Here is a 12,597-nt window from a genome sequence, read left to right on the forward strand (position 1 = left end):
AAAGCTGATGAGTGCAAAGGGCACAGGGTCCTGTCTAGATTTGAATCTGTGGATGTGAGGGATTTATGGACTTTGTCCTAAAAGTCATCATAGCCCCTAACACATCTCCCCTTTCTCCCGTGCCTGCAGGTCCGCAGTGTGCTCTGCCATTTGGTGCCTCAGCAGTTGCCAATGGGGCTGTACTTTGTGAAAACATCCCTGGGGAAGCTCCAGGCATCCAGCAGTGCCAGCTCCTGTGTCGCCAGGGCTTCCACAGTGCCACCCCCAGCACCTCATCCCAGTGCGACGCTCGGCAGCGGCGCTGGGTCTCGGCTGCCCCTCTGCTCCAGGCCTGCCAGAGTATGTCTGATCTGGTCTGTTCTGATCTGCTCTGATCTGATCTGATCTGCTGTGCTCTGCTCTGCTCTGATCTGCTGGGGCCTGGGGAGGGCTCAGAGCAGTGTGAACAGTGCAAAAATCAGCCTTTATCACACAACTACCATGTGAACAACAACCATAAGTTATAGGGGAGTGGCTAAGATGAGGTGCAGGGGATGTGTTCTGTCTTCTGCCATCTTCACCTCTGGCTCTTGGCTGGCCCCTGTGCCAGAAACTGTCCTTCTTGCCTGTAAGAATAGAGCTATAAATAGCTATTCAATCTATATGCAGATTTTTCTTGTTAGTTAAAAGATGCTGGCACCATAAGTGATTCTGATGGAACTACTTAGCCCTGGAAGAACAGATGAGTGCCAGATGTTTGAATTTGGCAGAACTTGACTGTTTATTTGCATAATCAAGTCACTGTTACTTCTGCATCTTTTTTGCAGAAGTCTGTTTTTAAGGATTATTGTTGTATTTTTTGGCTGACTTCTGGTATTTTTCAAAACATTTTGATTTCAAGAAAAAAATAGCACTTTAAATCTTGGAAGAATTGGATGTCCATTCAGAGCTCATGTAATTGGATATTAGTGTTGGCCTTTTCAATTATTTTAAAAAGACATATATTCAGATTGAAATGGCAATTTGTAGCAGTGCTGAACTTTGAGAAATGCAGGCCTTCCTGCTAAATTTGCAGATACTTTTCACTTCCAGAATAGGTTACACCCATTAATCAGTCTTCAGAATGGGTTAAACTCTTCTATTCCAAATGCAAATATTTATTAATCTTTCAATTTCAGACTGAAACTTTTGTCTGCTTGTGATTGTGTTTGTGAGGTTTCTGTAGCATGTTATGAAATAACTTCCATGTTTGTCTGATGGCAGTGGGATAACTTTGTAGGGACAGAGCGGAGTGTGTGGTAATCTGCTATAAAGTTTAGTGTGAACCAAGGACTTAGCCCAGCAATTTGTGTTTAGAATAGAGCATGGTTTTAAGGAGAAAGAAGAAATTCCCAACACATGAGAAGGTGTTTGAACAAACTTCACAATAATGGAGAATTCACCACAACACTTAGTAATTTGTTCTAATGGATAATTACCCTCACTCTCAAAAATCATGTTTCCTGTTCTTTATGTATACATCTAGAGACTGTGGTTAAATCAGCTCTTTAAATACTCTCTGAGACACTGAGCAGAGAGAGGGCTTTGTGCCTTGCAGGAAGAAGCAGGGGTTTATATCCATCTGCCATTCTCCTTGGAAGCTCTCCAGGCTTTCTCATGCTCATTTTTGGGGTGAGAGATGAGGAATTGTTCTCCAGCAGTGACACCTGTATGTGATGCAGGGAGGGCCTGCAGAGGAGCTGAATGAGGGAGAGCTCTGCTGCTTGTCCAGCCTGGTGGGATAAGAGCCAGCTCCACTTGGAGGTGGAATGACAGCATTGCTGTTGTGCTGAACTTGAGATAACAAACCCTCCATGGGGCCTGGGATCAATGTTACTCCAGGGGAGACAAGAGATTTACATTTTTTTCTTGCTAAAAATTGATTAAATAGATTTTGATTTTCTGACCGATGAGCTCACAGATTTGTCATCAATTTGTGTGATTAGCATCACTTGGGTCTTCTATCAAAACTTCAGAAAGCACTTGTAGACATCCATGGAAATGCCATTATTCTGCAAATTTACTCTCTCCTAAAACTTACTCCTAGTTAGTTTCACAAGCTGGCTTTCCAAGGCCCATTTACATTAGTATTAATTGCTTTCACCATTTTATTACTTTTTTAATTGAAGTGTTTTCATGATTGCATGGAAGAGAAGATCGACAGGTCAATAATTCTTGTCTTTCTGTTTCTTTTATAAGTATTGGCATAATGTCAGCTTTCATGTGGTTCTCTGGAACTTCCTATTTACTAAGGCTCAAGAAAAATGATCAGTAATGATCCACTGGATCACTGGAGCTAGTGCTCCAGTGTAAAATAGCTCTTCATTATTATCTAAGTGTATCACTTGTTTTTTTCTCTAATGCACAACATTTATATTTATCAAGCTTGTGTCTTGCTGCTTTGTTATTTACTACTGACAGCTCTACTCCTTTCATCTAAAAGTGGGGAGATGTTTTTGATGCAACATTAGAATGTCAAGTCAATGTTATCTTTTCTCAAAGTAACTCTGAAGGTCGGGTTCCTCGTGAGTGAGGTTACTAAATGTCCTCTCTACTTCATTTTTAGAGCTCCAGTTATTTCAGACGGTCCAAGCTCAAACACGCTTTCAACTACGCCTGCCTCCTGAGAAAACATGTAGTTCTGACTACTCTGGATTACTCCAGGCATTCCAGATATTTATTTTAGATGAATTGAAGGCTCGTGGTTTATGTCACCTCCAGGTAATTTAAATTCCTGTTGGTGGATTTTGTTTGTTTTGTTTTGTTTTGGTTTTCTTTGGTTGGGTTTTGTGTTGCATTAAAAATAATAATAAAGTGAAACACAACATAGACCTTTGCCTGTTTGAGAAATGTGGAAGAATGGAATATACCATGAAATCTGTTAGGATTGGCAGAACTCTTGTATGAGTGAGGGGGAAAATAGGTTTAGTTTCCCACCACACCATCAGATCAGTTTAGTTCCAGACATAAAAGTCACATCAGACCAGCCCAATATTTGTTCAAAAATTGTTTCAATGGAAGAGAATATTTTGACTATTCTTACAATGAGTATATGGCTTGCTAAAATTATATTTTCTTGCTTCTGTTTTTACAGCCCCTCTTCACAGTGTTACTTCCAGTAAAGTACAGTGCAAACGAATAGGGCAAGGCCAGAATAAGAAAGTTCTCAGGTTGTCTAACTGTGATTTCACTTAATTCTGAATTCAAGGTGAATGCATTTGGAACAACTGGCTCAGTTTCCATGTGTGATGATTCCACTGTCTATGTCGAGTGCCTGAGCGGAGATCGCCTGGGAGTGAGCATCACGTGGAGGGCTCAGCTGGAAAACATCCCCACAGCTTCTCTCCCTGACTTACATGATATTGGTAATTTTGCTTTCTCTGATTGTTCAGTGGATTAAACCTGATTTGCTTTTAATCATTTTGCTTCCCTGTCTTTTTAACGCTGGTGTTGTGTTTTTGAGCTTCTGGTGTTGATGTATTTCCCTTCTCAGGCTGTGACCACACAGTGGAAAGAAGCTATAATTGAACGTTTCTTTCAGATAGGACTGCAGCTGCCTTAACTAGGATTGCAAATTACTTTATCAGGCATGAGCTGAACTGTCCCAGATGTTAATTTCCATTGGACAAGTCCTCAGTGGTGGAAAAGTGTTTATATTCATTGTATTCAGAGAAACACAATTCACACATTGTCAAAAACTCAACTCATTTCTTCCAAGTTATTTTTTTCTTTTTTTTTTTTTTTTTTCCCATTTTCCCTCTTTTTCTATTAGTTACATTACCTTTGACACTAAAGAATGATCCTTACCCTATAAGGAGACCTCTGACTGGCAGATGTTTCCTGTGGTTTCCATGAGAGTTAGGGATGGTGTAAGGAACTTCTTTCAAAGCAGTCAGTATTTTCCTTCAATATAAAATATATTAAAAATATATCTCAAGTTCAAATGCCCTCTGTGGGCATATCAAGGACAGTGGCCTGTATCAAGAATAATGTGGCCAGCAGGACCAGGGCAGTGATTGACCCCCCATACTCAGCACTGGTGAGGCCACATCCCAAATCATGTGTTCATTTTTGGACCACTCACTTCAAAAAGGATGTTAAGGTTCTAGAATGTTTCCAGAGAAGGGCAATGGAGCTGGAGAAGGGTCTGGAGCTCAACTCTGATGTGGAGCAGTTGAGGGAGCTGGGGCTGTTTAGCCTGGAGAAAAGTGGAGATCTTATTGCTCTCTACAGCTGCCTGAAAGGAGGTCGGAGTCATTCCCTTTTCCCAGGTCTCAAGTGACAGGACAAGAGGAAACGGGCTCAGGTAGTCCCAAGGGAGGTTCAGATTAGATATTAGAACTTTTTAAATTGAGAGGATGGTCAGGTATTAGAATAAGCTGGCCAGGCAAGTGGTGGAGTCACCATCTCTTCCAGTGTTCAAGGGGCATCTGGATGTGTCACTTCAGGATGTGATTTAGGGGTGATTATGGTGCTGCTGGGTTGGTGGTTGGACAAGATTATCTTGAAAATCTCTCCCAGCCTTGGTGATTCTGTGTGACCTTTTCTCCAGTTTTACTGCTTTGGAATGGTGTTTCTAGCACTAAAAAGAAATATCTCTGTCTGCATGTGTTCTTCCTTCCAACTTTGGAGCTTGGAGATATGTGTCCTACAGCAATTTTGCTTGACCAGAACTGAATTCAAAATCCTTCAAGACACAGATGGCAGCTGCAGTGGTCCTGTAGCTCCTGGCTCTACAGTTTGATACTGTTTGCATCCATCCAGTTGTTCCATATTCTATGGGAATCACAAAACACAGAATGATAGAATGATTTGGCTTGGAAGGGACCTTTAAAGGTCATCTAGTCCAACACCTCTGCCATGGGCAGGGACATCTTCAACTCAGTCAGGTTCCTCAGAGTCCCTTCCAATCTGACCTTGAACATTTCTAGGGGTGGGACATCCACTGCCTCTCTGGGCAACTTGGTCAAGTGTTTCACCACCATCACTGTAAAAAAACTTCTTCCTTTTATAAAATCTAAATTATTTCTCATCTCAATTATATCTTATCTATTATTCCATTGCCCCTGGGAATACTCAAGCAATTTGCAGAAAGTGAATCAAAGTGTGTTTGGTTTTATATTTGACTTTTCTTTTGAAAGTGTTCCTCTTTGAGGGAATTACCTTTTTGACCTTCTCCACTCTAAAAATCCCCTGTAGTACAAAAACAGCTTTTTGAGGGAATGATTGTATGGTTTCAGAAGAGACAGAGCAGAGCCTGCTCTCTTTGTATGATCATGGCACCATCATGTCCCATTAGGTTCCAACTTCCAGTATCTGCTAAGGCAGCTTTGGGGCCTTCTGTTTGAGGTGGTTTTGGCTGTATTTAAACAGAATAAAGTAAGACTGTAATTTTATAGATGCTGTGCAGATTAATTATGGTCTGCTGTTTGTCAGCATCCTTGTATTTCTGCATCTGCCTGTTTTTAACTTCAACCTATCAGTTTCTGAGGTTATCCATTCCTGTATTGTAGAAATGTCTTTCATGCTATTTTGTTGTATTTTTTTCCCCTCTTTAGAAAATGCAATTGTTGGGGAAAATCTCATTGGAGCATTTATAAAAGAGATTAAGGATGGTGTTTTTCTGCTGCATTTGGATTCCAAGCAGTTCCTAGCAGATTCTGTCATTGATTTTCCCCGGGATGAAGAGTATGATCTGTCTCCCCGTGTGCAGCTCGGATGTAGAAGCGGGTTTAGAAGAATTTCATCTCCTGGGAAAGCAGGCCCTAATTCACAAGGATGTGGTAGGTCTCATTTTTAGCTTTCCATTCTTAGATGTTGTTGGGAATCAGTATAAAGCTGAAATTAGAAAGTCATCAATGACCTTGTGTTTAAGGTTCATACTTAAAAGGTGTGAGGCACCAATATGAATGGGAGTGATGGGAATTAGTGCTTTGCTTACTGTTCATTCCTTTTGTTGAACCAATGATTTGGAAATAGGCATCATGGCACTGATATTGTGTAGAAAGTTTTGTAAGCATTTTAGATTTTTGTAACATTTTAGATCTGTCTGGTAATAGAAGGTCATTCTGTAATGCACATGATCCTTAATAAGAGGATTTCACAAAGATAATGTAGCCGGAGCTTCAGAAAATGATCCATTACCTGGAATAGAAACCTAGAGGCAGAAATGGCAAAAGTCCTGAGACTGTGAATTCCTGGGCCAAGTCCAGCCAGCTCAGATGGAAGCTTTCCCTGGTTCTGGCCAACACCCAGACCTAACTGCACTTCTGCCCTCTTTTCTTCTTTTTTCCTTCTGTTTAGTCTGTTTCCCTGGAACAGGCTGCCTTTCTGCCAGCATCCTGCTTAGGGCTGCCAAACCAGCCTTTTCCACAGCTCCCTGTGGCTGTGCCAACCTGTCCTTGGTACCAGGCCATGCTGCCAAAGTGCCTTGCCTTACCAGCCCCACTCTTGCTTCTATCAACACCAACCCTCCTTCAGATCCTGGTTGTTCTTGTTGGCCAGTTGTCCTCAATGAGTCCATGTCTCATTTATGCCACTTTTGGATTTATTCACTATCTCTAGCCTTTTTTAATCTAGGGAACAGAGGAGAGAGGTACCACTTGTAGGTATAAGATAACAGAGGCAGGTTTGGGATAAGTTTTCTAATGGAAATGTTTTCAGATATTCATCACTTGATTGCTATGAAGTACGTCAGAATATGTGAAAAAAACTTATCTCCCTGCTTGGTGTGGTGTTTCTAAGTTCAGAGTTTACTATGCCTGGGTAAGGTAATCAAGTGCTGAACACTTTTGAACTGCTGCAGTTTCCAGCCTGGACGTTTAATGGTAAATTGTCTGGAGGTTCAATTCCTCTCCACAGTCTGAAATACTTCAGATCTGGGTTATTTAAACACATGAAAAAAAAAAATTAATTCCTGCTGAGTCCAGAGTCCATAGCTACTTGCAGCTACTATAACAAGATATAGTGTTGTATTCCTTAAAGCTATCATTATTTTTTAAGTAGAATCCATCACCTAGAGCAGAACTTACAAAGAATTGGATCTTTCTGCCAAGTCCTGCCTGCCAGGCCTAAAGGTCTCTAGGAAGCAGTGAATTAACTTGCCTTGTGAGTTAATTCATACATATTTCAACCAGCTAGGTGAGGGTAATGTCACTCAGTAAAACAGACATCATAGATATGTGGAAAGGAGACAGTTTCTGCTCCAGCCTTTGACAGAGATTTCATACTCTGAGCTGTCATAGTGTACCTGCTGCTGGGCACTGGTTTGTGTTGCAGGACTGCGTATTTTATTCTGAACAGGGAACTTGGGAATACAGGTTCTGATTCGTCTAATATATATATATATATATATATATATATATATATATATATATATATATATATATATATATATATATATATATATATATATATATATACACACACACACATATATGGATATATACTGCTCATCCATCCTGTCTGGGCCTGTTTCCTCACTAATAATAGTGACAATTAGTAAGAAGCATCACCTGTGACTACAGAAAACAAAATTGTGTGAGGGTGGCAGAGATTCTTTAGTCTGTTCTCTTTACTGTTCAGGCTTGTTCTTGAAATACAAATTGTGTTTTCAGCTCCTGATTCTTTTGATTTGTTTGGTTTTATTTCATTGTTGGCGTGATTGCTTTTCCTTCAGGAAGCTCAGTAGCAACAGGTTTCTGGTGCTCACAATAAGCTTAATATATTCATTAATATATGGACATGCAACTTACACAGATCTGCCTCTTTGTCTCTTGTATTTTCCTTACGTCTTTCTTGCATCTATTGTTGTGTTGTTTCATGTTTTCCTGCCTGTCAAATGGGTAATATTTATCATATGTTAGTTTTTCTTATATGACATTTTTTCTTAGTCTCAGCCTTACACTTAGTTATGTTATGTCACAGGTATCTATGAATATGATTCTTTAAGAGTTGGGGATAACACTATTATTTTAGCTAAATTTTAACAGTTTTTTTTGCTAATGTATGACTTAGAACTAAGAGAGTTAGAAACTGTCCAGGGAGACTTTAGGAGCATAACCCTTCTCCCCCATTTATTTCAGGAATAAACCTAAAGGCTGTTTGTAAATTAGCTTTGTCTTCTGCTGGTTCTTTTTATTTAAAAACCATTTATTAAAAACCTTTTTATTGAACCTTTTTATTTAAGAACCATTTTTATGCAGGCTTTTTTATTTAAAATGCTCAATGATTCTATTAGATTTGCTTTAAACATAATATAACCCAAATGAAAGGGCTAGATTTGTAGCTGATTGACAGCTTGAGACTTATTTCTAACAATTTATATCAAGAATCTGATATTCCACAGTTTTCCAGTGTCCCTGGAGGGAAGCAGGAGCAGGGCAAGCATCAGGCAATGATCAGCTGGGACAGTTTTTGAAGTTGCTCAGTGTAGTGAGAGCTGAGGCATTTGTGAACGGCAGAATCCCTGTGGAATCACTTCAGTGAGCTGCTCCCCAGCCTGGATTTTGCAGCTTTTCCCCCTGGTACTCAGAAGCCCAAATCCAGTTAGAAATGAGGCCAGGTTCCAAATTTCATGGGCAGGAGCAAGGGATTAAATTTATCTATTTGGTGATTTTTATTTCTTTTTTTAATATTTTTTCCTTAGGCTTTTTTAGGCTTGCACAGTTTGGTCCCACTGGTACCACTTAGCTCTGATATTTTTGTTGAAAGTTGTTCTTTAGTTTCTTATGGTGTTAAAATGTATTAATGTCAATGCTTGAAAGAAGTACAATATAGTGGTTTGTCTCACTTGTAGGGTCAAACTGAACCTACATGTGACTGTATCAACATGGCCTGTAGCTGAACTGATAGGTCCCTCCAAGAGTTAAAGAGTCTAGAAAATGTGATTCTGCACCAACATTTTTACTGTTCTTTGTGCTCTTTTGTCAATCCAACATTTGAAATGAAAGGCAATTTTTCCTGCTCAAAATGTGATAAGAAACACAGATGTTTCTTTCACCTTGTGACTAAAACCACAAAAGAAAAGCAGAATGCTTTGAAAAGCTTAATTTGTTTCTTTTTAAACTTTAATTGCTTAATTAGCCTCTTCATTCATTGCATTTTGTCTTCAATTTAGGTGTGAATTTCTCATTTCATTGTAATTTCTACGGTTGTTCAATGACTATTATGCTTTTTGCATGTGTTGGAAATTGTCTTTAAAACATATCAGACACTTGTGTATTAGATGATGGGTTTTTGAAAGGAGAATTCTGACTCATCCAGGATTTTTTTCATTCTGTAATTGATTTTATATATGTGTTTTACCCAGAGTAATTGCCTTGATTCATACTAGGAGGAAAATTTCAGTCTCACAGTTGAATCCTCCCAGACCTTCCCACTGGAGTATTTACAGATGATGAAGGAAGATATGACAATTTTCCTACTAGCTGTCTTTTTAGTCTATTATAATTGAGGTGGTCCCATGAGTTAAATTCATTTACATTCTGGTGTGTTGGCCAGAACAGCAATTCATCACATGGGTTGTAGTGAGAATGGCCAATATTCCATTGCTGTTTCTCTCTCATGGAAGCTTAAACTTCTGTCAGCGTGCAGGGCAAGAACAGAAATAAAGTTTTGCACCTTGTCAAAGTCCCAAAATATACATTTGATTGTGTTTTGAAGGAAATCTACATCTGTGAAGCAGCTGTGAAATAACAAGCAGGGGTATTGTCCTGCAAATATGTCTGTAACTCTTCTGCTTTAATGTTCATCTGAATGCTCTGGAGGGAAAGACAGTATTCCATGACATCCCAGAAGACAAAGAATTTTCTCTGTAATATGCAACAGGTCAGCTGGAAATATTGCTCCTGATTGCTTTGAAAATTATATAGATACAGACTAAGAACATCACTGGGAGCACCTTTTTGTTTTGTGTTTGGGTTGTCATGAGCACAGCTAGTGGCTTTTAATCCAGCCCTTACTGTTTAGTTTGGAAGTGCTTAACAAAAATTTCTTTACCAGGAATTCTGAATAAAAGTGTTACCATATGGTAGATTTCTTTATGATGGTTTTGGAGTTTCTGCTCCTCAGAACCTTCCTGTTTCTATTTGTAGTTTTAAAAGTTACCCTTTTTGTAGCTTGTCTTCCTTTATTTTCTTTCACAACTCATCCACCTGCATTATCTTATTACAAATGGATTTGACAGCTGGGAATCACCCCTGGACTTGGCATTTCCAAAGAGCTTCATGTGCTCTAATTCAAGAAGAGATTTTGGGTGATCTGAGAAAACATATCACAGCACATCTTCCTGTCATGAAGAGTTTAATGATCACTTAAAGGGTGTTTACTTTGTTCTACCACTTAGAAATACATATATGAAGAGCTTGAAGCCTATGGCAAATCTATCAGCATTATATATTATCATTATATTATATATTATCATTATATCTAATATCTAATATCTAATATCGAATATATTATATGTTTATACATATTATGCATATATATTTATATATTTATATGTATGTATTTAAAAATATATATATACACACCCACACATGTGTGCAAATGCCAGAAGTGGTTGAATTGCAAAGGAGTAATAAGGTGATTGTTCTCTTTGCAGTTGTTTGTCCTCCAGGCAGTTATTTCCAGAACAATGAATGCATTCCCTGCCCTCTTGGCTACTATCAGTATCAGACAGGACATTCCTTCTGTATCAAGTGTCCTGTGGGCAAAACTACCAACTCCTATGGAGCAATCACTGCCGATCACTGTAAGTTGGACTAATTTTTTCCATATCCTTTATTTTCTGGCTTCAAATATCTAATGATTTTTTTTATTCATCTCTAAGTTTTTTTAAAAAAAATTAATCCTCCCTCTGGGGGTTTTTGGATGGATATGATCCCTTCTGCATACATTCAAAATCATTTTACAAAGTACAAACTGTCTGGTTTTTTGACCAAAAATGCATGAGAAACAAGTGGTCAGTCTCATCCAGGATGTTGTGGTTCCTCTAGACATGTTCATTGTCCTCAGGAATGATATCTGGGTGTTCAGTATCAGTAAGAAACTTCTTATGAAGTTCATTTTTTGTCATTTCCACGAACACTAAAATAGTCTTGTTTTGTGTAGTTCTTTCCCCTTCAAATACAAACACTTCTCACAAAGCAACTATTGAAATGTTCACTCAAGCTGATGAATTCAGCTTAAATGATTTGGTTTTTTCATGCAGTTCTGTACAGAAAATCAGTTATTCGGCACAAATTCAGTTTTGTCTACAGAATTATATAAAATAATATATAAATAAGAGTAACAAGAATGGGCTTCTTGGGAAGTGTCATTGAGTATATCGTCTACTTTGTTCTCTTTCAGCCTCTTTGTTCTCTTAAGTGGGATAAACCTCCCATTTTTATTGTAATGTACCCCAATATCAACTAGCTTTTGCCTATGGTTGTCATTCTTCTTTTCCGTATGTGTTCCCTGGGTAGGTATTGGACTTGTGTCCTCAAGAGTTTGCTCCTTGGGGTTTAAAAATTTCCATTTGCAATTTTTTTTACTAATCCTGTTCCCTGCCTGGTTTCCACTTTACCTTTGTGCTGCACCTCAGCTCCAGCCTTCTCCAAAAGGCCAGGTTACACATTACCTCCCTCCTTTCTTTCAGTCCCTGCTGTCTCCTTGCAGAGTCTGAAGGATTTTTCTGAATTTAGTGGTGTGATAGCTCTTCTCATTGCTCACAGCATTCCACAGATCCACTGCAGCAGTCCCTGAACAAACCTGGATGAAAGTACAGCTCCTTCTCCTCACTTTGCTTTACAGTACTGGAAATACAGCAACAGAGATTTGATGCAGGACAGAGAATAAAAAAAATGTTTGAAACACAAATTGAAATAGCAACAAAGCAGTGAGACTACCATGCTTCAGAGTGTGCAAATGCTGTGCAAATCTCAGCTTAATTTTCAGTGAAGTCTCTGCTGTGCTCAGGAGACTTTTGTCCCACAGCTCTGAAACATTGTCCTACTGCTTTGGCAGGACCAGTGACTGCACAGGAGGTTCCCTCTGAACATCAGAAAATGTTTTTTTGCTGTGAGAGCAACCAAGATGTCACTTCCAGGTTGCCCAGGGAGGCTGTGGAGTCCTTGGAGATGGGTGAAATCCATCTGGACAGGGTTCTGCACAGCCAGCTCTAGGTGGCCCTTACAACTTCCAGAGGTCCCGTCCAGCCTCTGAACTCTGTGAAACCCAGTGTCAGCACTATCAAAGAGCCTTTTTCCCTTCTCTCCCTTTCACCAGGTGTCACCCCGTGCCAGAGCAGAGAGCAGGGCCTGCAGTGTGATGGAGATGGCCAGTACAGACCTTCCCAGCAGGACCCTGCCACCAAGAAATCCTTCTGTGTGGACAGCTCTGGGGCAGCCCTGGGCTGGACTGAAACAGAGGATCTCCTGACAGATGAGCAGTGCTTGGGTAAGTGGCAGAAGGATATTTTGGATATGCTTTGACCCCTCAGAGGTGAAGCTTCCTTATGAAGAGTACTCCAAAGTTTATAGGGATTCATTGTCCCATAGTTATTCACTTTCCAATACTTGTGGCCTCTGCCTTAAG

General features: G+C 39.5%; 1 protein-coding gene across 1 annotated transcript in view; it reads left to right on the forward strand.

The window, feature by feature from the left end:
• Positions 1–12,597, forward strand: part of TG (thyroglobulin) — a 149,027-nt gene that overhangs the window by 29,226 nt on the left and 107,204 nt on the right. Inside the window, exons 17-22 of the mRNA XM_058024912.1 lie at positions 130–339; positions 2,585–2,739; positions 3,227–3,383; positions 5,577–5,801; positions 10,622–10,771; positions 12,289–12,459. Of these exons, the coding sequence (XP_057880895.1) occupies positions 130–339; positions 2,585–2,739; positions 3,227–3,383; positions 5,577–5,801; positions 10,622–10,771; positions 12,289–12,459 (1,068 nt within the window). The remainder of the gene's footprint in view (positions 1–129; positions 340–2,584; positions 2,740–3,226; positions 3,384–5,576; positions 5,802–10,621; positions 10,772–12,288; positions 12,460–12,597) is intronic.

Source organism: Melospiza georgiana, chromosome 1, assembly GCF_028018845.1.
Source record: "Melospiza georgiana isolate bMelGeo1 chromosome 1, bMelGeo1.pri, whole genome shotgun sequence".
In the NCBI taxonomy this organism is placed as follows: Eukaryota; Metazoa; Chordata; class Aves; order Passeriformes; family Passerellidae; genus Melospiza; species Melospiza georgiana.